At 56.5% G+C, this 24,904-nt stretch overlaps 1 protein-coding gene and 1 long non-coding RNA gene across 3 annotated transcripts; one reads left to right on the top strand and one right to left on the bottom strand.

Annotated features, from left to right (window-relative positions):
- Window positions 1–4,883: 4,883 nt before the first annotated feature.
- Window positions 4,884–16,608, bottom strand: LOC123572295 (uncharacterized). 2 transcript variants are annotated; one of them, XR_010585832.2, is made up of 2 exons: window positions 16,131–16,608; window positions 4,884–5,016 (listed from the first exon to the last, which is right to left on the bottom strand). It is a non-coding gene; the product is annotated as an uncharacterized lncRNA (long non-coding RNA). The 2 variants fall into 2 exon arrangements; XR_006696724.3 differs by lacking the exon at window positions 16,131–16,608 and adding an exon at window positions 12,941–16,124.
- Window positions 16,609–22,155: 5,547 nt separating this feature from the next.
- Window positions 22,156–24,044, top strand: LOC141409927 (uncharacterized). Its single transcript, XM_074035975.1, has 2 exons — window positions 22,156–22,655; window positions 23,589–24,044. Exons 1-2 carry the CDS (start codon window positions 22,156–22,158, stop codon window positions 23,740–23,742), a joined length of 654 nt encoding a protein of 217 aa, XP_073892076.1. The 3' UTR covers window positions 23,743–24,044.
- The last annotated feature ends 860 nt before the right edge of the window (window positions 24,045–24,904 follow it).

Genomic DNA, 24,904 nt, shown 5'->3' with positions numbered 1-24,904 from the left:
GCTCGTCACCCAGGCTGTAGTGAAGTGTGATCTTGGCTCACTGCAACCTTCGCCTCCCAGATTCAAGTGATCCTCCCACCTCAGCCTCCCAAGTAGCTGGGACTACAGGCATGTACCACCATGCCCAAGTAATTTTTGTATTTGTTCAGTAAGGACAGGGTTTCACCACATTAGCCAGGCTGGTCTCAAACTCCTGACCTCAAGTGACCCACCTGCCTCAGTCTCCCAAAGTGCTGGGATTACAGACGTGAGCCGCCGTGCCTGGCCAATAGGGGCACGTTCTGAAACCAGGGCATCTTCTGAAAGAGACACCCAGTAGGCTTGCACAGAACAAGCTACAGATACAGAACCTCTCTAAAATGCCAGAATTGACTGTTTCCAGGTGCTTCAGAAATAGACCTGACAACCCGAATGTCATTAACGTGATGTTCATGTAATGACGAGAAATGCGTCGTTAGGTGATTTCATCGTTGTGTGAACATCACAGGGTGTCCTTACGCAAACCTAGATGGTGGAGCCTACTCTAATTCATAATGAGGTCTGGCTGTTTCGTCCAGGCTGGTCTCGAACACCTGGGCTCAATCCTCCTGAGGTAGGAGGCAGGACTCCACTCAGGAGGCGAAACTTGATTCCAGAGGCCAGGCTGGGACACCACACCGAATTGACTTGATGACTCTAGCTACAATAGAAATGGGGCGAAAGCACCTCCCCCTATGACACACCCACAGATGCCATGGCAGTTTACTGTTGCCATGGTAACAGCCGGAAGTTACCACCCCTTTCATGGCAAGATCCCCAAGTTACCACCCCTTCCCATGGCAATGACCTGATGACCTGGAAGTTACCACCCCTTTTCTGGAAATGTCTGCATAATCTGCCCCTTAATTTGCATATACTTAAAGGGAGCATCCATAGGAGTGCAGAACTGCCTCTGACCATAAGTCACCTCATTAGCATAAACTCAAGTGGTATGGAAAGGGCTTTTTATCAATAACAAAAGAGGCTTCCATCACTCAGAAAATTCCAAGGGTTTGGGAACTCTGTGCCAGGACCCAGGGACAAAGACCAGATCTTTTTCATATTATACCACACTGCCCACGGGGTCACTGGGAATAGAGAACTGAAATGTGGATGGACACCATCCTGGAGCGACAGACTTGCCATCAACAGTTTATGGCGGTCGTGGATGTTGGGGGTGTGGGTGACATCCCAGAACGCCAGCTACATTCGTTTCCCGAGGCTACTATGACATGTGACCACACTGAGGGGCTTCAAACAACAGAAATTTGTTCTCACAGTTCTGGAGGCCAGAAGTTCAAAATCGAGGCATGGGCAGGGCCTCCCCCACCCACCGAGAACATCTGTTCCAGGGTCTCTCCTGGCTGGTGGGAGCTGTGGCACTCCCTGGTGCTCCTGGCAGACGCGTCACTCCAGGCTCTACCTGCACCGTCACTTGCCTCCTGCTCTACTGTGTCCACCTCCCCATGTGTCTCTTCTAAGGACACTTGTCATTGCACTTAGGGGCCACCTGATACTCCAGGGTGACCTTCTCATCTCAAAATCCTTAATTTAATTACATCTGCAAAAGGCCCTTTTTCCAAATAAGGTCCCATTCACAGATTCTGGGGATCCAGATGTGGATGTGTCTTTTGGGGGACACCATTCACTCCACTACACCAACGTTGAAGAAGAAGAACCCAGGCAAAGACCCTGGCTTCCCAGTAGGGAAAGACTCTGCCGGGACAGGGACACTGTGGCCTGGTGTGATGAAGGCAAGGGTGTGGGAGACGGAGCTGGGAGGCATTGGGGTAATGATCTGCCTCTCTGAGGTCCCTCGACCTGGGGAAATGGGAGTCTGGGTGCTGAAAGCAGAGAAGCCCCTTGATGGAGGAACATCTTAGTGGGTTCCCCTACTCAGGTCATTGGAGGGTGTACAGATGAGCACATGCCTGGGGCAGGAAGGCCCCCTTGTCCAGTTCTGATTCCCCAGGCCTGACACTGCTTTCCCAGCGAACTGTCGGGAAGAGAGTGCACACCCCGCCTCATGCTGCAGATGCCAGTCATCAGGAAGTCCTGCTTAGCATCCCTCCTCATGCCCGCATGCTGCAGCCCTGGCAGATGGCCCTGTGTTGGGCTGGGAGACATGGGCAGAAGGTCTTTTGTTTTATTTTTATTTTGGGGACAGGGTCTTGCTCTGTCACCCAGGCTGTAGTGCAGTGGTGCAATCTCAGCTCACTGCAGCCTCGACCTGGGCTCAAGCGATCCTCCCACCTCAGTCTCCCGAGTAGCTGGGACCACAGATGCATGTCACCATGCCTGGCTAATTTTTTATTTTTTGTAGAGATGGGGGCCTCCCTGTGTAGCCCAGGCTGGCCTTGAATTCCTGGGCTCGAATGATCCTCCTGCCTCGACCTCCCAAAGTGCTGGGATTATAGGTGTGAGCCACTACACCTGGGCAGCAGAGGGCCTTTCGGAAAAAAACGCACGTCAGGATTGGAGGCTGCTGCCCAGCTCCCTGATGACAACTACATGTCTTTGGCTTTGGGGACAGGTGGGTGGGGAGGGACCCAGCTGCCGCCTGGAAGAGACGGGCCAGTCAGTCTTGGAGCTTCATTCCCAGCCTCTGTGAACTTCAAAAGCAATTTCCTTTATTGCTGGCGCCATGGGCTGCAACTCTGGATAAGCGAATCAATGGCAGGAGCAGGTGGGCACAGTTAATACCTGTGTTCAGCTTTATGTTTTCTCAGCGGTAAACAAAGATAACCTGAACTCTAAACAGTCAGTTCCAGGCAGCCCACAGAGCTCGCCACCCACACTCCCTTCTCCCTCATTAGATGATGGGCTCATTTGAGCAAAAGGCCTCAGAGCCTTTCCTGGACGCCAGGACTAGGTCTGGGTGGGAGTGCAGGGTTTCAGGATGAGGATCCTGCCACCCCAGCTGGTGGGACAAGCAGCTCTGCCTGTGGAAGCTTCCTGCTACCTTCCCAGCCCCCTGCCTGCTCCAGCATCTCAGTGTCCCACAAGCAGGGAGTCCTGTGCCACTGCAATTGTTGCAACTGTCTTGTAACTCCTGGGGCCTCCAGGCCTGGCTGACAGAAGGGCACAGGGACACCTGGGCACCCCTACCACTTGCCCCCCATCCACTGGGCAGGGGCTGCTTCTGCATCCTGCTGAACCGAGGGCTGGAAGCTGGGGGCAGCTGTCGGCTGGGTGGGCACGTGGGCCTGTGTTCAGTCTCCTGAGGCTGCTAGAGGCGGGGTCCCTCCCCTCCCAGCCTCCTCCCCACCCATGTCTCTGAGGGCAGGACATCATCATAACTCGGCAGGCCCTCCCTGGCTGACAGTGCATAGCCCCTCAGAAGGCGCCCCTGTAACATCCCAGATGTGAACCCCAGGCTGACCACGGGGGCCCCGCAGCAGTTCCCATGGGTGTAAAGAGTAAGCCCCCTAATTACCAGGCTTTTGAACTCTTAACCCAAATGTGCTGAATGCTTTCCATACCTGGGCCTGCAAGGCAGGCACGTTAGCCTCATCTGCTCCAGGTAAGGAAATAGACTCAGAGACTGGTGGGGCGAGCCCAGGGCACTGAGGGGTTCCCTGAATTTTCCACCCATTGCTTTGACCCCATGCAGCCCCTTGAGGTGGGTACGCTTGTTATGCCCTGTGCATAGGTCAGGAAATGCGGTGCCTTGCACAAGGTCAGCCAGCCAGGGCATGGCCGCCACCACGGTGCCACGCTGCATGGACCCGAAGGAGGTTGATTTGAATCCCATGTCTCTAGTAAGGACACCTGGACATTGGGCTTTTGACACCTCTCTCAGCCCTGACCGCACAGTCAGCAAAACAGTCAATTCCGGAAGCCGCCTCTATGAGGCCCCACACACTCTCTCTCCCGTGCTCACACCCAGCATCCTCTCTGGGATTTCCAGCTCTCTCCTGCCCTCCTGCCCTCAGCTCCTGTCCATCCTCACTGCCTGTCACTGCCGTCCCCCACCGCCTATGGGATCACATGGAAAGTTCTTACCCTCCAAGACCCACCTTAATGTGACTTCCTGGTGCCCAGAGAAGGAAGGGTCTCACCAACCCAGGCCGCTCCTCTCCCCCTTCAAGCCCCCGGCCCATCCCGCAGGAGGGAGGGGTCTCCCCCATCCTCAGTGGGGGATCTGTCCCAGGTACTGCAGGAGGGAAGAAGCACTTCTGGCTGAGGGTCAGAGAAGCTTTCAGTAAGAAGCAGCTTTTCAGATGGGCCTGAAGGTGGGCTGGGGGTGGGTCGGGTGGGTCAGGGCAAAGCTGAGGTAGGAAGGCCGGCTCTCTTCTGCCACCCAGCCCAGCTGGCCCCAGGTCCCTAGATATCAATATTGAATCGTCCATGTTTCGGTGGGTGTGGGACCCCTGCAGCCTGAGGTGGGGGGATGGCCAACCTTGAACCTGAGGACAGACAAGCAGGGCAGATCCCACCTCTCCTCCCCATGAAGAATCTTCTAGGCTCCCTAGGCAGCAGGCCCAGACCAGCCTAGCCCATCAGCCCTCCTCGAGTCTCCGCTTGCAGCCATGGCCCAGCGCCTGCTGGAATTATGACACAGTGTGTTGTGTGTGTGTGTGCACGCGCACACGCGGCTTCTGTAATATGAACCGATAAATGTTTTCGATTGGCACACCTTTGACCCGAAGACACCACTCATCAGAATGCATCCTAAAAAAATTCTCTCTTTTGCAACAGCCAGAAATTGGAAACTACTCAGCTGTCCTTAGGATGGGCTTTGAATCAATCAGCCAAAGCCAGAAGATGAAACACTGTGCAGCTGGTCATTGTCATAGAATAGAATTTTCCCAAATGGGAAAAGGTTACGCAGTGAGAAAAGGAAGACACAAAAACAGTGTATACAAAATGGTCTCATTTTTATTCAAATGAAGTGCACGCTGGAAAAAAGATGCAGGAAGCTGCAGCCAACGGCAGCCAGTGCTTTTCTGGGGCTTGTGTTGTCTGCCGTGGGCTTCTCTGCGATAGGCAGGACTTCTGTGATGGAGGCCAAACATACGTTTCCAAAGGAAATTAGAGAAAAAAGAAAAATAAAGTCCCAAAGCATCCAGCAAATTCTGCTGGGCCACACACCCAAGGCACACAGGCATGCATGGCCTGGCACCACCCCCAATACCCTCCCACCCCCGCCCCCAGCTTCCCCCCCCCCCCCGCCCAGCTTCTCTCACTCAGGTAATGTGATCCCCCCGGGGAGGGTCTCCTTCCCCAGACTCCTCTCTGCAAGGCCAGCCTGTTTCCTGGGCTCAGGCCCAGAAAGGGAAAGGCCTCCTCAGGCCTCGTCTGAGAGCAAAATTGTCTCTGCTTCCCACACATGGTACTTCCAGGAGTTGCAGTGGGTCTGCAGGACACTCTGAGATTGGGTGGGGGGCGCTCCCTGCCTCCCCATTGGTTAATTATTGTGTAATAAGATACAGAGTTGGCTCCTGGCCAGCAGAGACAAAGAGAAGAAATATGCCTCAAGGGTGTCCCATTTCTTTGCACTGTGCTAAGAGCTTGACCTAGGTGATTGAATTGAAGCCCAACATTCTCATGAGGTAGGTATGTTTCTAGCCCCATCTTGCAGGTGAGGAAACCGAGGCTCACAGAGCTTAGGTAACTTGTTTAAAGTCACACGAGGCCAGGCATGGTGGCTCATGCCTGTAATCCCAGCACTTTGGGAGGCTGAGGCGGGCAAATTGCCTGAAGTCAGGAGTTCAAGACCAGCCTGGCCAACATGGTGAAACCCCGTCTGTACTAAAAATCCAAAAAACTAGCTGGGCATGGTGGCGCGCCTGTAATCCCAGCTACTCTGGAGGCTGAGGCAGGAGAATCACTTGAACCCGGGAGGCAGAGGTTGCAGTGAGCCGAGATCACACCACTGCACTCTAGCCTGGGTCACAGAGCAAGACTCCATCTCAAAAAAATAATAATAAAATAAAATAAAAATAAAGTCACACAAGCCAGGAAGCCAGCACAGTGCTGGTCTCCCAGGTTTGTTCCAAGCGGTGCCAGGTCCTAGCCCCTTTCCTGGGTCATCAGGGAAGAGGGACGTCACTTCTGTTGCTTAGCTGAGGGCCATGGGTGGGACAGGTCTGGTGAAGCCCTCTGTTCCCAGCCCTCGTCAGCCCTGCCACAGGCAGGTGGGACCTGGGAGCCCAGCCATGGACGGGCTGTTCCTGCTGCCTGCCCTTCTGCCAGGACAGAGAGACGGGGCTTACCCCTTTAGGGTACGTGCCTGATTGCCCTCTGGATGAAAGAACCTGTTCCCAGGTGAAGCGGGCTCTCCCAAGAGGCTGGAGTGGGAGGGGCTGGAGCTTGGAGTCCTGGGTTTTCCCCATATCCAGGGGAGCAGGGACCAATCCCCCACGCTCCTCTCACCCCCAGGGGACCCTCTTTGGCTGTGCAGGCTGGCCCTTTCGGGGGGTCTGAGTCCTCAGCACCAGGTGTGCTAGTCATGCTGCTCAGCGTCACCTCGCAAGACAGCAGGGAAGAACACGGCGGGAGGCTGAGGAGGGACTGTCTGAGGTAGACAGTAGGGGACAGGAGGGCGAGACTCAAGCAGACAGAAGTGAGAGAGACAGAGCCCACACAGAGATTCACAGAGACACTCAAAGCTTGGGAGGGCGCCCACTGGGCACCGGCAGCCTCTGTGGGGCATTTTAGCAGCAGGGACTGAGGGGTGAGCCAGGGGATAGGACCAAGGTAGAGTCACCAGACTTGGAAATAAAAATACAAGGCCAGATGCCATGGCTCATGCCTGTAATCCCAGCACTCTGGGAGGTTGAGGTGGGCAGATCTCTTGAGTTCAAGGCCGACCTGGCCATCATGGTGAAACCCCATCTCTACTAAAAATACAAAAATTAGCCGGGCATGGTGGTGCGTGCCTGTAATCCCGGACACTTGAGAGGCTGAGGCAGGAGAATCGCTTGAACCCGGGAGGTGGAGGTTACAGTGAGCCGAGATCGCACCACTGTACTCCCAGTGTGGGCAACAGAGAGAGACTCCGTCTCAAAAACAAACCAAGAAAAAGAAATAAAAGTACAAGATTCCCAGTCAAATTTGAACTTCAGACAAGCAACCAATACTTCCAGTATAAGTATATTCTGTGCAGCATTTGGGACATACTTACACTAAAAAGTTATTCCTTGTTTTTCTGAAGTGCCAATCTGAATGGTGTCCTGTGTTGAACTCGGCACCCAAGACCCAGGGCCTTTTTTGTCAGCTGCAGGGGGCACTTGGAGGGTGTCTTATTGCTCCTTTGGGCCAGGGACATCCATCTCCATGTGGCTGGGAAGGGGCCTCCAGTCCTGTGCATGCACAGTGGAGGCCAGGCCTTGCCCCAGTGTGGGGAAATGCTGAGCCCCATTTCCCCCATCAGGACTCCGCCCTCGAGTGCCAGCTCAGACCTAGAAGCCACTCTACACGACCTGTGCCGCACTGTCCTACGGTCCTGGAAATGTGTCAAGGAGTTTGGGTGTGCTGAGGGACTAAGCCTGTGGGTTCCTCAAGGGGTGGGACAAGTGCTCAGAGGAGACGCAGCCTCTGCTAAGGGTGTCCAGGGGCCCAGGCCCGTGGGGGAGTGACCAGGGAAATATCACCACCCCACCACCCATAGGCGGCTTGGAACAGCACAGAGTGCCTGGCTGGAAGGGAACTCCGGCCCTGCGTTTTCATAGATGAGCATCCGAAGGCTTCCAGAGGCCACTGAGGGTCTAGAGTCCAGGCCCTGGGGCCCTCGGGGCAGTGCTGTCTGCTTGTGGCGTGGTGGGCTCCCTTACCTCGGTGGCCTCTGGCCACGACATGTGACTGCCCCTCATGGGGGTCTAGCATTTTCTTTCTTTTTTTTTTTTTTTTTTTTGTTGAGACAGAGTCTCGCTCTGTCGCCCAGGCTGGAGTGCTGTGGCCGGATCTCAGCTCACTGCAAGCTCCGCCTCCCGGGTTCCCGCCATTCTCCTGCCTCAGCCTCCCGAGTAGCTGGGACTACAGGCGCCCACCACCTCGCCCGGCTAGTTTTTTGTATTTTTTAGTAGAGACGGGGTTTCACCGTGTTAGCCAGGATGGTCTCGATCTCCTGACCTCCTGATCCGCCCGTCTCGGCCTCCCAAAGTGCTGGGATTACAGGCTTGAGCCACCACGCCCGGCCGCATTTTCTTTCTTTTTTTGAGACGGAGTCTTGCTCTGTCGCCCAGGCTGGAATGCAGTGGCACGATCTCGGCTCACTGCAATCTCTGCCTCCAGGGTTCGAGCAGTTCTCTGCCTCAGCCTCCTGAGTAGCTGGGATTACAGGCACCCACCACCACGCCTGGCTAATTTTTGTGTTTTTAGTACAGACGGGGTATCACCATCTTGGCCAGGTTGGTGTTGAACTCCTGACCTCATGATCCACCCGCCTCGGCTTCCCAAAGTGCTGGGATTACAGGGTGTGAGCCACCGCACCTGGCCAGATCTAGCATTTTCTACTTAGCAAAGTTCTCTCCCCTCCTGTCCCATTTGAGGTGCGTAGCCACTCCAGACAACAGATGAACCAGCCAGCACTGCCGTGATGTACAGCTGGAAACCGAGGCACACACGTCTAGCCCAAAGTTGTACAGAGAGCTGGTGGAAGAGCTCCAACCAGAAGCAGAACCCATCTCGGCTGGGGGCAGAAGGAGGAACCCAGGGCGACGTGTTGCTCATTCTTCAGCCAGTCGGGGGTGGCCTGGGAGCCCAGAGCTCAGAATTTCCCAGTGCCTGCTGAGCTGAAATGGATTAATTCTCAACCTCTCCCTCACCTCAGTTTCCCCACCTGTGAAGTGGGTGGAACTACGCTGTCATCTCAGGCTTGTAGGGGCCCAGAGAGATGCCCTGTTTGATTACAAAATGGATTAAAAGTATTGGTGTACTTGATACAAGTAATTCTATCCTGCACACAGATAGTTTTGTTGAAAAGCAGGCTCAGGTGGCCTTTCACCGGCTTCCCTGCCCCCTGCTCAAGCCCCTACAGAATGGGCTGTGAGGGAGAGAGGCAGAAAGGCGATAGGCTCCTCCTGGAGCCCCGGAAGTATCGCTGCGGCTATGCGTTCCTACTGAGGGTTTCCAGCTGGGCAAGGGCTTCCAGGCTGGGCCCTGATCATGCCCTGCTCCTGCCCACTCTGGGAGCTGGTCTCTGTGGGAAGGGCCATGGTGGCCCTGGCAAAGGGCTGCAGGTCAGAGGATAGGGTGCCTGTAGGACACAGGGAAACACTTGGGTACCAACCACCTGGCCAGTGTTCCCAAATTCCACTTACACTGGACACCGTTGCCAGAGCCTGTGTCTCTCCATGCGAGAGAATCCTGAGTGAAACGTGCTCAGATCCGGCATCTGGCCAAGACCTGGTCCCCTCATGTCCCCTGGACTAACAGGTGGAGGAAAAGTGTGAGTCACCCCAGGGGAAGCAGCCACGCTGCTACAAAGGCCACCTGAAGACTATTCCTTGCCACGTGTATTGCAGGGGGCTGCTGGGTCAGCACATATGTAGGTGAGCATTTAATCACCACCATTTGCTTGAGGTTCCGTGTAACTCTGTCCCTTCCTTCAAGAGGGTTTTGCTATTCTTTTTCCATGAACAGTTTTTTTTTCTTTTTTTTGAGACCCAGTTTCTTTATCATTTTTTTTTTGAGATGGAATCTTGCTCTGTCACGCAGGCTGGAGTGTGCAACGGCACGATCTTGGCCCACTGCAACCTCTGCCTCCCAGGTTCAAGCAATTCTCCTGCCTCAGCTTCCCAAGTAGCTGGGATTACAGGTGCCTGCCACCATGCCTGGCTAACTTTTTTTGTATTTGTTTTTTGTTTGTTTGTTTTTGAGACGGAGTCTCGCTCTGTTGCCCAGGCTGGAATACAGTGGTGTGATGTCTGCTTACTGCAAGCTCCATCTCCTGGGTTCAAGTGATTCGTTTTTTTTGTGTGTGTTTTTAGTAGAGGCTGGGTTTCACCATGTTGGCCAGGCTGGTCTCAAACTCCTGACCACAGGTGATCTACCCGCCTGGCCTCCCAAAGTGCTGGGATTACAGGCATGAGCTGCTGCGCCTGGCCCGTGAACAGCAATTCTGTCGGTGGTCTTTCATTGTCTGCTCCTCAGAGCCCCTCTGGAAGCAGGCCTGAGATAAACAAGCACATAAACGAAATGTGTCCTGGTGGTTTTCAGGAAGTTGAACATTCATGGAGCAGCATTATCATCTCCACAATGACCCCCTCTCCTCCTCCCTGGGGGTGGCTGGGAACCATCGTGCTGGTATCTGGGCCTCTGGTGACCTTGGCCAGTAGCAACCACAGGCTGCAAATGGCTGCTGAGTGTGGCCTGAGACAGGCACAGGCTGGGATGGCAGGGGCTGGACTGTTGATATCAAAATGGTTGGAAAGTCCCCTGGACTAGAGACTGCTACTTTGGAGCAGAGCGGCTTTCTCTGTTGTTCGACTGATGCTGGATTGGAACATAGCTCTAGAGTGAAGTTTGAAATTCATAGTTTGTGACCAGAATCTGTGACTGACATAGTCACCCCAACAAGGCCAAGGTGTCTCTAGATCCCGGGATCTCAGGCTGGTTCCCTGTCCACTGGAAGCCACTGGGCTTATCCAGGGACACCCAGACTTTCTCTCCTCACATACAATGTACAGAGGGTCAGTGTGGCATTCAAATCCTGGCTCCACCCCATCCTAGCTGAGTAACCAAATTATTGAACCGCCTCAAGCTTCCATTTTCTTTCTTTGTTTTCTTTTTTTTTTCTTGAGATGGAGTCTTGCTTTCTCACCCAGGCTGGAGTGCAGTGATATGATCTCAGCTCACTGCAACCTCCGCCTCCTGGGTTCAAGCGATTCTCCTGCCTCAGCCTCCCAAGTAGCTGGGATTACAGGTGTGCGCCTCCATATCTGGCTAATTTTTTTGTATTTTAGTAGAGACAGGGTTTTGCCATGTTGGTCAGGCTGGTCTTGAACTCCTGAGCTCAGGTAATTTGCCTGCCTCAGCTTCCCAAAGTGCTGGGATTACAGGCGTGAGCCACCACACCCAGCCTTAGCTTCCATTTTCTCATGCATAAAATGGCATAATAATGCTAACCTCATATGGCAGAGGTGAGGAGTGGAAAGACCTACCCAATAAGACCACTTCCATCCTCTTGGGTTTTAAAATTAATCACAGTTCAGGATAAGGAAGCTGTGTTCATTGACAAATCCCATCATTCATTCATTCAACAAACATTTAATGAATGCCTACTATGTGTCAGACAGGTACTGTCAACTCATGGGCTTTGTAAACAGCAAAGTGGCACCGTGGAGGCCGGGAGCGAGAACGCTTGGGTCTGAGCCTTCATCTGCCAAGTGCCCTCTGAGTGAACTTGGAAAATGCATACTCCCAGGAAGCCTTAGATCTTCCCACCCTTCAGAGATCGAGGGGAAAAATGAAAAAGTGTTTGGGGCTGGGCACAGTGGCTCATGCCTATAATCCTAGCACTTTAGGAGGCTGAGGTGGGCAGAGCACTTGAGCTCAGGAGTTCAAGACCAGCCTGGCCAACATGGTGAAACTCTGTCTCTACCAAAATTCAAAAATTAGCCCAGGCAGTGGCAGGTGCCTGTAATCCCAGCTACTCAGGAGGCTGAGGTAGGAGAATCGCTTGAACTCAGGAGGCGGAGGTTGCGGTGAGCTGAGATCACCCCCCTGCACTCCAGCCTGGAAACAAACATCTCAAAAAAAAAAAAAAAAAAAAAAAGTGTTCAGGGAAGAATTTTGTGAACTGTGACCCATCTGGCCTCAGTCGAGGTTGCTTGCTTCCTTGGCCCTCTCTTGGTCCACCTCTGCCCAGTTTCCATAGTGGCTCCAACATGCCTGGAGCCCTTCATTGTGGCACCTCACTCTGCAACATTCCCCTAACACTCCAGAGCCAGGCCTTTCTTGTCTCCCTCACACTCAGTCACACAGGCACGTAAGCCCATGGAAAGATGCTCACATCACTTGTCATCAAGAACATACAAATTAAAACCATGATGAGATTACTACACACGCACGGGAATGCCCAAACTAAGACATGCTCTCATGTATGTGATACCAGTGAATTCACATGATGCACAACCCAGTACCAATCCAGGATGTACACCATAGCAGTGAATTTGCATGGTGCATACCCCAGTTCCAATCTTAGAGAAAAATCAACCCAACGGTTGTCTCTATAGGATAGGCAATGGGGGGAAGCTATTTTGAAGCAGGAAGTTACACTTACTCCAAGATAGGCCAGGGCCAGCTGGTGTCAGGGATGGCAAGAGTGGGCAGAGGCTACTGCCCACCTCAGAGACCACCCTCTCCACTTCCAACCCTCCCTTGAAGAAGTTGGCACCCTATCGATGCTGACTGACTAAAGCCTTGTCATTTCCCCCAAAGGCTGGTGGAACAGAGATAACTAGGGTCATTGACGCTTAGAGGAAAGATGATGGGCGAGGGGGCTCTGAGTGCAGGAGGGACCAAGAGCACACTGCCATTCACCATGTGTGCTTGGAGCGGGAGCATATGGCTAACAATGACCAGCTGTTCCCTGTCAATTCCAGATGGAATCAGAGAAAAACGGGCTTCCCCAGTAGCAAGAAACATTTAGGTGGGCCATAATGATGAACTTCCTGAGACGGTGTTTGAGAACAGTGGATGTGTGTGTGCATGTCCATGCAGGTGCATGTGTGTGTTGGGGGGGTGGTGTGTGCTGTCACTGGAGCAAGGGAAGATGGCACTCAGTGTAATTCTCCAGAGCACTTTAGGAATTGGAAAGACAAACCTCGAAGTGACATGAGCCTGGGTCCCTCTGGGCTGGGGACAGAGAGATGGACTGGGGCCCTTTCTTTAGGTACCTCCGAGGGCAATTAGCTAGCTGGTCCATCAGTAAGACCCCCAAACCAGAAATCTGTGGAGCCAGATGGTTACTTACTTTCATGGCCTGACCCCTCCCAGACGGCCTGTTCATTCTCCTCCCCATTAGGGCAGAAGAGTCCATCCATCACCATTGCAGCTGTGATGTCACCACTGCAGGCCTCCACTGCACAGGAAGACGGTTCCAACTCCTCCGAGGCGCTAAATCATTCATGGGCCAGAGAGCCTGGGTGGCAGGAGATTTACTGCCGAAGAAACACTTTAGGGACTTGTGGAAATCAATTCCTTAAAGAGACCCCATCAACTGGCAAGTGGCCTAGGGCTGAGGCTTGGGTTTGTGTTGGGGACCCAATGAAGTAGGGTTGGAGGGGGGCAACTCCCTAACTCCAAAACCAAGGATGGAAGGGAGCCCAAGGCTAGGCCCAAGGTTAGGATAGATTCCTGACACCCTAGCTTGGGGAGGTGGGAGGGAGAGGAAGAGCAGGGTTCCCAGAATCCAGCGCTGGCCCAGCTGCTCCTCTCATCACCTGATGGCTGCACTTATAACTATGGGGGCTCTGCTGGTGAATAAGACCGAATGAGGAGGATTGTCAGCATGTGTTTGCTGAGTCTGTAGGCTCCTCAATCTCGGACCACCCCACTCAGTCTCTGCTGGCAGGGGAGCAGGCCAGCTTTGGTTTCTCTGCAGCGGAGGCTGGGAGCATTATCCAGCATGCTTCCTTTTCATCTCAAGGAGAATGTGAGCTCCTCAAAGGCCCACATGGTGTCTGCTTTAAGATCCAGACCAGCTGGGTGCAGTGACTCAGGCCTGTAATCCCAGCACTTTGGGAGGCTGAGGTGGGCAGCTCACTTGAGGCCAGGAGCTCAAGACTAGCCTGGCCAACGTGGCAAAACCCTGTCTCTACTAAAAATATAAAAACTAGCTGGGGTGTGATGGCATGTGCCTGTAATCCCAGCTACTTTGGAGGCTGAGGCACGAGAATCACTTGAACGGAGGTTGCGGTGAGCCAAGATCATGCCATTGTACTCCAGCTTGGGTGACACAGAGAAGACTGTCTAAAAAAAAAAAAAAAAAAAAAAGGCTGGATGTGGTGGCTCACGCCTGTAATTCCAGCACTTTGGGAGGCCAAGGTGGGCGGATCATGAGGTCAGGAGATCGAGACCATCCTGGCTAACACGGTGAAACCCTGTCTCTACTAAAAATACAAAAAAATTAGCCGGGCGTTGTGGCAGGCACCTGTAGTCCCAGCTAGTCAGTAGGCTGAGGCAGGAGAATGGCGTGAACCCAGGAGGCGGAGTTTGCAGTGAGCTGAGATCCGGCCACTGCACTCCGCCCTGGGCGACAGAGCGAGACTCCGTCTCAAAAAAAAAAAAAAAAAAAAAGGCCGGGCGCGGTGGCTCAAGCCTGTAATCCCAGCACTTTGGGAGGCCGAGATGGGCGGATCACAAGGTCAGGAGATCAAGACCATCCTGGCTAACACGATGAAACCCCGTCTCTACTAAAAAATACAAAAATCTAGCCGGGCGAGGTGGCGGGCGCCTGTAGTCCCAGCTACTCGGGAGGCTGAGGCAGGAGAATGGCGTAAACCCGGGAGGCGGAGCTTGCAGTGAGCTGAGATCCGGCCACTGCACTCCAGCCTGGGCGACAGAGGGAGACTCCGCCTCAAAAAAAAAAAAAAAAAGAAAAAAAAAATTCCAGACCAGTGGGACTTGATGATTCAGTTCTTGGCGTAGCATATGCTAGTTTAACCAGTTAGAAGAGCATGTGACATCCAGAAGCAGCCTGGGACGTTTGTTGTCCAGTGCGTATCTAGCAGTGGGCTCCGTTGCTCCAAGAGCTTGTCTGCCTCTGTTTCTGCCTCAACGTGTCTTAGAAAAGAAAAATAAAGGGATGAAGGAAGGCAGGAAAGGCTTTTCCTTCCAGCCGTCACTTTACAAATGAGGAAACTGAAGCCTAGAGGTTGAATTGGCTTACCCAAAGACCAATATCCGTGAGACAGGAAAAAGGGAAGAGGAGAATACCCCTGAAATCATACTGAGGAGTTTCTGCCTCCCTTGAAATGACCTCCCAAGAGGAAGCTCAGGCATGGCCATTGCTAACTAAAAGGAGTAGCACAGAGCAGGTGGCTGTGATGGACAGAAAGAGCTCCAGGCCAGCATGTGCTGCCTGGCCTGCCTGAGCCTTAGTTTCTCCTCTCACTGTCCTGCAGGGAGAATCCCGCTGGCCCCTGGTTGTGACTGCACGCTGTACAGCCCTTGCTCATTAACTCAAACACATATTCATGGAGTACCTTCCGAGAAAGTCAGGCAGGGGATACCGCAGTGTACAAGGCATATGTGGCCCTTGCCCTATTGGGGCTTGCATTTTCCATTAAGAGGGACTCATGCTAAAGGCTAGGCAGGAATTCCCCCAAGCTAGCCCATCTGGAGGCTGAGGCCCAGCATCTGCAGGGAGCTCACAGCAGCTCCAAGTCCTTGACGCAGGCCACAGGCTGCTTCCCTTAGGGCAGGGCCTGCTATTGCTGTGGGAGCTCCATCCCCGCTGCCTTGGCCAGACTCTCCCCTCCACTGGGGGCCCAGCATGTTCCCACAGCAGGTACTGCGGAGAGACTGCTGGATTTTTGTTATTGGGGGAGGTTCCTAAAGAGCAGATCAAAGGTCTGGGCACGGTGGCTCACGCCTATAATCCCAGCACTTTGAGAGGCCAAGGCGGGTGGACCACTTGAGGTCAGAAGTTCAATACCAGCCTAACCAACATGGAGAAACCCAGTTTCTACTAAAAATACAAAATTAACTGGGCATGGTGACTCATGCTTGTAATCCCAGCTACTCAGGAGGCTGAGGCAGGAGAATCTCTTGAACCCAGGAGGCGGAGGTTGTGATGAGCTGAGATTGTGCCACTGCACTCCAGCTTGAGCAACAAGAGCAAAACTCTGTCTCAAAAAACAAACAAATAAACAGCAAAGGAAAAAAAAAAAAAAAAAAAGAGCAGATCAAAGAAAGACCAAAGCGCTTCTGGGATTCTTGATTCTTGATCATTCTTGATCAGCCCCCCCAACCCACACACCCCCTCCCCTCCCAACAACCCAAACCACCTGTGGTCTTTCTCCTCCTTCCCCTTTTCCCACACCCGTGCATTCCCTACCCTCTGCCCTGCCTTTTCTCCAAGCAGGGGTGCTGTCAGCCTGCAGCCAGGGACCCCATGATAACCCTCTTTCGAGGTATCCCACCAGGAGCTTCGTACCTACCCCTCAGGAGTGTCCCCAGGAAATCTCTGCAGCTTCCGAGGCCTCTGCTGCCCCACTGGTCCAGAGACTGGAGCCTGCCCAGGGGACCAGGGTGGCCCCACTCCCCAGGGCTTCTCTCTGTATTTCTTTATCTTCCGGCTGCAGGAGTTCTCTCCAGACCCACCCAACCTGGCCCAGTGAAAAAAGCCCCAGGAAAGCATCCAGAGAACTGGGCTCCGTGGGGGCTCTGTCTGGAATTAGGAGCCTAGCTGGGCTTCAGATCCCTCCTCTGAAAAACGAGGGTTGGACCACGCGACTCCCGACCAGGGCCCAGACACGAACGCGGATGCCCTGCCCCTCCTCCCGCGCGGAGCCCTAGGAGGGTCGGAGGCGGTGTGGGGTAACCCGGAGGGACGCCAAGGCAGACAGCAAGAGCGGATATTCGCGAAGACGCCGCGGCAGAAAGCAACCCCAGGAGGGCCGGCGGCGTGCAGAGAACAGAGGAGGCGTCCTGGGGAAGAGCGCACTGCAGGCTGGGGGCAAAGAGGCGGTGCGCGTCGGGGGAGCTGCCAGCTGAGAGCCGAGGGTGGAGGGAGAAAGGGACTCTCCTAGGCTCTGGACAGAGCGCATCGCCCCCTCCACAGCGGACTCCCAGCAAGGAAAAGACTGTCCTATCCCCGCGCTGGAGCCGGGCATCCTCATCCAAGAAAGGATGAGGATCCAACTATCTCCCGAATTTGGGTGGTGACTGCAGGGCTAAAAAAAATTGACCCCTGAAGTAGCGCTTTGCTGCTTACAAAGCGCTTACAAAAACATTTCCTTATTTGAATATTTCCAATTCCAACAGTCCTCCGACCTTGGCAAGCTACCAATTTACAGACGAAGAAATTGAGGCTCAGAAAGGTCAGGCAGCCAATCAATAAATAAATGTTAAGTGGTTAATAATGCAGATTATTCTAACTTGCGACAGAAAAATCCCAACTCTCCGAAGAATCCCCAAACGGAAATAAGAACGTTTTGCTTGGTTTGGGGTCTGAATTATTCAGCTAAATTCTGCTTGGGGCACAGGAAGTGAAACATGGCCCGTGGCCAAAACCATATCTGGGTCACTGACCTTTGGATAATCTGCTGAAGGCTGCGGGGCCCCTCCCCCAACGACGGCAGACACAATCTGCGAGCGAACCTCGCTGGAGTCTTCTGAGCCCTGAAACCTGGTCCTTAGGGCTGGGACCCGGGGCTCCACGCATGTGGTGCGTCGAAGGCCGGCTCTTGGGTCTGGGTGCAGAGGGTTGGGGGAGCGTTAAGGGGGTGCAGCGCGGCTACCTGCTGGGTGGTGGTGGGGAAGCTGGGTTTGTAACCCTGGAGGGACCCAGCCGGTGCAGAGTTCCGCAGGGACTGGAGGGGCTCCTCGCCAGGGCCCGCGCACAGTTCCTCTCTGGTATCCTCCCAGCCTTCTCCAGAAAGAGGCGCGGATGTTCTTAGTTTGTTTTACAGATGAGGAAACCGAGGCTGAACTCTGTCCTCTAACCTGGCAGGCCACCTTCTCCGCTGACTTGGGTAGGGGACACCTCTGGAGTGGAGGCTCATGTTTCACCTGCGCGGGGTTCAAACTCGACCTGGGTGTAAAAAGCAAGGGCCGCGCCCACGCGCTTCCCTCTCCCCTCTTCTTCGCTCTGAGCGAGGATTCTGGACTCATCGAGGATTCATGGGCACCAAGAGCCCTGGCAAGTCCCGCTGCCCCAATGCCTCCATTCTGCAGCTCGCCCTCTGATTCAACTCCGCCAGGCGTCGAATGCTTTTTATTTTATTTTATTATTTTATTTATTGAGACGGAGTTTCGTTCTTGTTGCCCAGGCTGGAGTGCAACGGCGTGATCTCGGCTCACCGCAACCTCCACCTTCCGGGTTCAAGCGATTCTCCTGCCTCAGCCTTCCGAGTAGCTGGAATTACAGACGAGTGCCACCACACCCGGCTAATTTTGTATTTTTAGTAGAGATGGGCTTTCTCCATGTTGGTCAGGATGGTTGGTCTTGAACTCCCGACCTCAGGTGATCCACCCACCTCGGCCTCCCAAAGTGCTGGGATTACAGGCGTGAGCCACTGCGCCCGGCCCAGGTTGCTTTTTAAAAAATCAATTCCTTGGCCGGGCGCGGTGGCTCACGCCTGTAATCCCAACACTTTGGGAGGCCGAGGCGGGAGGATCACGAGGTCAGGAGATGGAGACCATCCTGACTAACACGATGAAACCCCGTCTCTACTAAAAAAAAAAAAAAAAAAAAAAGGAAAAAAAATTAGCCGGGCGTGGTGGCACGCGCCTGTAGTCCAGCTACTCGGGAGATGAGGTGAGGCAGGAGAATCGCTTGAGCCCGGGAGGCGGAGGTTGCAGTGAGCCTAAATCGCGCCACTGCATTCCAGTCTGGGCGACAGAGCGAGACTCCGTCTCGAAACAAAGAAACAAACAAATAAACAACAACAAAAAAAATTCCTGCAGTTTCTTTTTTTTTATTGAAAATTCAATGCAAGAACATGGTAAGCAACACATATCGGCTTCGAACAGTCCCGAAAGACATACAATGAAAAGAAAAATCTCCAACCCTCTTCGCGGAGACCTTTCGTGCAGGAAAAAAAACTGATGTTTAAACCCCTGCTCCATTTGTATTTTTTACACAAACAGGAATCCTCGTGCCCTTTACGTTTTTCACGGGACGCCTAGGCGACTTTCCAAGATATATAACGACCCCATGTTTTCCTCATTCTTTTAAATAGCTGGATCGATTCCTAAGACAGGATCTCCTTTCATTTGACAGTCCGTGTTTCTCCTTCTTTCGAATCTCCCACTGCATCCTCCGCCCCTGCAGCCGGGGCGGAACCACTCCAGCCTCCCGTCCAAAAGGAACCCTACAGGGCCCTGCCTCGATCGGAGGAAAAATGCACAGAAGCACACGCATACTGTTGTTCGAAAAATGTCGGGAAGTTCGTTGGTTTTCCAGTGACTTTGCTGACCCACGAGAATCTAGATGCTAGAGCAAAGGAGCGAGGGCTAAGGGCTGGGCCAAGATCGAAAGACTCCCGCTTTGGCTTCCCCGGCACGTGGCCCTGGCAGAGGAAGCACCAGGAACACAGTGGCTGGGGCGGGCAGCCAGTGGCAGTCGCGCGGGCAAGGGTGCAGGTCGTGCTGGGGCCATCTCGCTGGGCCTGCAGTTTGCAGAGATCCCCGGGTCGCCAATTACCCGCATGCTCACATGTGCATTTTCTTGATCCCCAGAGTTGAGAGTCATTCTGTCCATTTCGCAAATGGGAAACTGAGGCTTAGCGAGGTGAAGTGAATCCCTCGAGATCGAGATCACACATAGAGGAACTGGAGCAGGGGAAGACTGGAACTCTGGGTTCCTCTCACTGGGGTTATACTAGTTATGCCATGGGGCCAGGGTTAGTAGGAGAACCTCACCATTCCGACAGGGGCCAATGGCAGAACTACCGCCGCATCAGTGGGCCTGCGTGAGGGGCTTGTATCCCAGGCACCCTTCCCCCAAGCCCTGTCGCCGGACGAACGGAAAGGGAGGGGAAGACCGATGGTTACTTCTTCGCCCAAGGTCTTCAGCACGAGTGGGATTGTCATGGAGCTGGTGAAGGGAGCCGTGTGGGGTAGGGACTAGGAGGGAGCAAGCCAGAGGGACAAGCCGCGACACCAGAAAAAACGACGGAGCGCAAGGCTCCGAGTCTCCTAGGTGGGGGTAGCAAGGAAGACGGTGGGTCTTTCCTAAACCGGGCCAAGCGTCGAGGAACCCAAAACCCCTCGTCCCAGGGCGCACGACTCGAGGCAGCACGGGACGCCGGCGGCGAGGGGGGAAGGGATCTATCCAACGGGAGGGAATGCGGCAGCTGCCAGAAGGGCGTCGGATCTGCAGAAGAAGGGTAGGATACACGCGGGCTTAGGGTGCGCCGGACAGGCCAGCAAAGTGAGGACCCGAGGTCGGCCCGAGCCACCTCGTCCCCCGCCTGAGCCCTGAGCCGTAAGGGATCCAGGGTATCAGGTCCCCGGGGGCCGCCCCCTCACCGTCAGAGTCCAGCTTCAGTTACCTGCCGGGCCTGCTCCTTAAAATATGTATGAGGCCCTTACGGGTGAAGTTTCGCGGCCCCTCCCGGAGTGGGGCTGGGGGACTCGGGGTGCGAGCGGAGCTGCGGGGGGAGGAAGCGACGCTAGCTCCCCGGCCGGGGCCTTCTCGACTTTCAGCAGCGCATTTAAGAAAAGGTGGAAATCGGATCTGTCTCGGCTGCGCCCCAGCCCCGCCCGCTCCGACGGCCGGACCGCGCGGCCCAGCGGCTAGCTTTCTGCTGCGCGGTGTCTGGTTCTCGACAGCAGGTGAATGGGCCGGGGCGGGGCGCGCGGAGCGCGGGGGGCGGGGCGCGCGCTATAAAGGGGAGTAGCAGGCCGCGGGGGCCACTCGCAGTCCGCAAGGCCTGCGCTTCCTGCTTTGCGGTCCTGGGCACACCCAGGCTGCCCAGCATCCCATGGGTCTGAGGACCAGGTAGGGCGCGGGTGCAGAGAAGGCCAGGGAGGCTCAGGGCGACCTAGATGGGCAGGGGGAATGCTAGTAGGACGGGGAGGGGTTAATGTGGAGCTATCACACCCTTTTGGCCCGTTGGGCGCTGTGACATGCTCATTATCTCCGCTGTCCGGGTTCTCGCTCACCGTGCCCATCCCTGGCTGCATGGGGGAGAGGGGCCCCGAGGCCCTGAGACTCGTTCAATTATCCACCTGGGGTGGGAATCTTGCTTCCGGATCCATCTGGCTGCGACATCTACGGCTTCAGCAGGCCCTGCCCGGGCAGTCGGGCATATTGAAGGGTTCGTATCCTTGCCGTCGCCCCTCCCGACTCTGCAGGAGCGGGGGGTGGGGGAACTATAGATTCCCCGGGCCCCGCTTCCACTGCCTCACCCCCTTCTTTTGCTCGAGCCCAAGACAAGGTGTTAACGGTCTTCGAGTGCAAGGGTTAGATTTGGTGGGAGCATCGGCTAAGCACCACCCCCATTTTATAGGGGCTTCCAGGGTGTCAGATCTGCGGGGGTCGATTGGGAAGAACTAGGAGCTAAAAAGGAGAAGGGCGGATTAACGTTTTATTTTAATCTGGTTTTGAGCTGCCGTTGCCGTCTGGGGCGGCCGGGCGGGGCGGAGCTGGGACTGGCAAGGGCAGCCAAAGCAGCAGGGAGGGAGGGGGCGCTCCGGTGCTCAGGATGCTGGGGAAGAAGGAAGAGGCCACCCGAACGCTGACAGCTTGGAGGACCCTAGCCCCTGCCCCCAGGCCCCCTCTGAATGCTCCGGGTGGTGTCCGATCAAAGGACGGTTGAGAAGGATCTAACCCGCGTCCGCGCCACAGCCCCAGCCGGTCCCGCCCCCTCCCTAGGGAGCCACTGTCGCAGTGGGGGGAGGGGGAGATGAGAACGGGTCTGGGGGCGGCTCCCCTGCCCCCCTCTCGGGACAGACAGCCTTTGTTCCCAGCGGCAGCGGCCCCGGTGGCCAGACACCTGTGAGGCCGCAGAACTGGCCGAGGGTGGGCGTGTGAGGACTTGGAGGCCCCTTGTCCCCATTCCAGCCCTGCGCCCCTGGGTCTGGGTGCGCCCCCTGAGACAGGACAGCCTTGAGCACCTTTCTGCGGGGAGACTGCGGAGATCCGTCCAGTGGCCCCACGGTGCGTCCCAGCTCCCAACGCACCTCCCCTCCCCCCTCCCAGGGTCGGATTTCCAAGCACGCCACGCCACACACACCTCGGCTAGCTCCGGGCTCAGAGGGCGCTGGGGTGGCAGAGCGTCCGGGCGCCCCTCGGCTAGCGGCACCCTAGCCCGAGGGCAGGAGGTGGGTATAGAAGGCGGGTGGCGGGACCCCTTGGGGCCAGACCGGGCCGAGATGGGCAAGCAGGCGGGGCTCCAGGCCTCTCCGCAGTCCCGGACGGGCGTGCCCTGCGCCGCGCACCAACCGGAGCCACATTCAAGGTGAATCATCCCTGGCCCGCCCCTTTCCCCTCCCCGCCTCGCGGCACCTGAGCCAATGGCGCGGCGCGAGGGGCGGGCGGGGCCCGGTGGGGGCGGTAAAACCCTCCTGGAGTCATTCTCTCCGCACTCCGTCGAGCCCCCGCGCCGCTGTGCTGGAGCCGCAGGGCCTCCCTCCAGCCGGGCGGTCCCAGGCGGCCCGCGCCCCCTGTTCTTCCGGCCCTGGGGCCCCGGTACCCCTCTGGCCCTCCCCCTCCTGCCGCGCGGAGTCGGATCCTCTTCAGGTGGCCCGGCCGGGGCCTTCCCCTGCAGACCTGTCACCCGACACCCAGGAAGCGCGCGGCCGGGTCCCGGCTCCCCTTTGTTCCCCCGCTGGGCTCCGCGCTCGGGCGCCGCCCCCTCTTGCGGGGCAGCGGAGGTTTTGGCCCGGGCCGGGCGCGCTTCAGGTTCTGTCCATGCGGCCCTTTCCGAACCTGGGCCCTTTTTGCCTGACTTCTCCGGTGTGGACTCCCCGCGGAGCTGGGAGGCGGCAGTGCGCCCAGCCTGGAGCCGGCGCAGGTGAGTGTCTGGGGCAGTGGGGGGGGGGGGGGCCGGGCGGAGCCAGAGCGGGGCTCAAGAGAGGAGGCGGAGGCGGGCGCCCGGGGCCGGCCGCACTAGAACCCGGGTGCTGTGCGAGCGTCCCGGGGCGGCTGGCCTTCGGGGATGACGCGGCAGTGCCGACTGGCTCTTCCGCGCCTTCAGGTGGAGGCGCCCACGGGGCATCTGGGTCCTGGGTCCCTCAGTGGCGTCTGCCCAGCGCCCAGCGCTGTTCCCGGGCGGGGGCGGGGGCGGCCACCATCCGAGTGCGGCCGGTGTTTGCGAGGTTCCTACCCGAGCGGACCCGAGCGCCTCCCCGAGAGGAGTTTGGCCGGGGTCGGGCCGGCGTTTCGCCTCCCTGGTGGGCCCAGGCGGAAGCGCCAGGCTGGGAAGGGGCTGCGGGGAGCGTCGGGGCCCAGGAACTGGCTCTTCCAGCGCCTTGTCAGGGCTGCGCGGCAGGTTCGAGGCTGCTTCCATGGCCCAGAGCCGCCCCGCCCAGTCTCTGGGGGAAAGCGGCTTTCAGACCTCCCGCGCGCCTCCACTTCACGGCCACTCATCTGGGGAACCCGGGCGCACGCGAATGAGACACCGTCCCCGCCCGTGCCTGCCCCATTCCCGTTAATAGCGCTAGCGGCACCTGGGCTCCCAGCCCTTCCCCAAGATAGGCGGCTGGACGGCGTGCCTCAGGCGCCTCACCGGTCAGCGCATCCTAGGACTGTGGGCAGTGAGGGTGTCACCCGGGGTCAGGGGTCGCCCGATTCCGCGGAGCCCTGCAGGCTGAGCCATTCTTTTGCTCTTCCAGCCCCGGCTCCCCGACACCGTGTATACCCGCCGGGGGCAGGGGCACTGAGGCCGGCTCAGAGCGATTAGGGCCGAGGGCGGGCGGTGCCCTAATCGACCTCCCCACCCCCACAGGCGAGGTGCGGCGGCACCTCCCAGGTTTGCACCCGTCTTCGCAAAGCTTCTGAGGGCGAAAATCCTGCGAGCCAGGTGGCGGATTCTCGGGCCGGGTCACTCAGCTCTACCGGTGCGCATCACCCTCCGCCTGTCACCCAGTGAGCCCGACTGATGGGCACCGAGTCGGCGGATCTCTGATCCGAGGCCGAGCCTTCGGAGAAATCTGTCCTGGTGGCCTCGTAGTGGCCTGAGCCAACGCAAAGGAACCTGCCCCAAGCCCCGCTCTCAGCCTCGACCCCCACATTCCCTGCGCTGCTCTCGGTTCGGACCTGGGCTGGGACCGGCGCGGCAACCTCCACCGCTGCTCGTTTCTTTACCGCTCACGGTCGCCCCTTCATGCTCCTGCGGGGAGTTAGCGGGACCTCTGGAGTTGGCCTTACGCAAAGAAGAGAAAATTCCAGGATGATGGCCTCACTTGTGAGGATTTCGTTTATTGGTTTTCTCCTACCGAGGCCCAGTGGCTCTTGGAGTGAGCTCCGCACCCCAGACACCTGAGTGTTTAATGGGTCTGTAGAGGCCTGGGCTTCGGGGAAAGCAGCTCTGGGCCCCTCTCCCGGCACCCATGGGGACACAGGGCGACAGGGGCAGCGTCCAGGTCATGCCCGTTCAAGGGCCCCAGCAGCCCCTAGCCCCTGGGACCTCAAGGGCATTTGATAGAGACTGGAGGGATCAGGACCAGGCCGGTTGTGGGTGGCGCGGCCGGGACTCTGGACTCCAGATTCGTTGTGTAGAGGTCGAGAGGAGAGCCGGGGGTCGGGGGTGGCCTATGAGATGTCGAAGGACCCCGGAGTACCCACAGCCCAGAGTCCTGCAACACTCACCTCTAAAAATGGAAGGGATTGGGGGCCTGCCCTTTGCATTGGGCACCAGTGCCCAGGGAGGGACACCCCTAGGGGAAAGAGTTTTAAGAAGGCCCAGGTAGAGTTCAGGAGAGTGAGGCTGAGAGCAACCGAAGGTGGGAGGGGGAGCTTAGCAGAGACCTTCTAGGATTTGTAGGACCCCCACACCCTGTGAGTCCCTGGCTGCCCAGCCTGGCTTGCAGGTTGCCTCTCTTTTGGTCCTCTTCCATTGCCAGGCACTGACGCCCAGCGGGTGTGGGAGACCCTGTCTTCATCTTCCCACTCCAGAAGCGGATTTCTGTGCCTTTGATCTCAAGGTCAGGGCTGTGTCCTGCAGGGAGGGCAGAAGAGGCAGCTATCCCGACTTGCCCCAATCCATAGGCCTGTTTTCCCTTTTGAGATTCCGAGTGGGGATTCTGCTACTGATGTGGGAGA

The sequence above is a fragment of the Macaca fascicularis genome, chromosome 3 (assembly GCF_037993035.2).
Source record: "Macaca fascicularis isolate 582-1 chromosome 3, T2T-MFA8v1.1".
NCBI classification, from domain to species: domain Eukaryota; kingdom Metazoa; phylum Chordata; class Mammalia; order Primates; family Cercopithecidae; genus Macaca; species Macaca fascicularis.
Note: the sequence above shows the minus strand (reverse complement) of the source record. Positions and strands in the feature narration are given on the sequence as shown.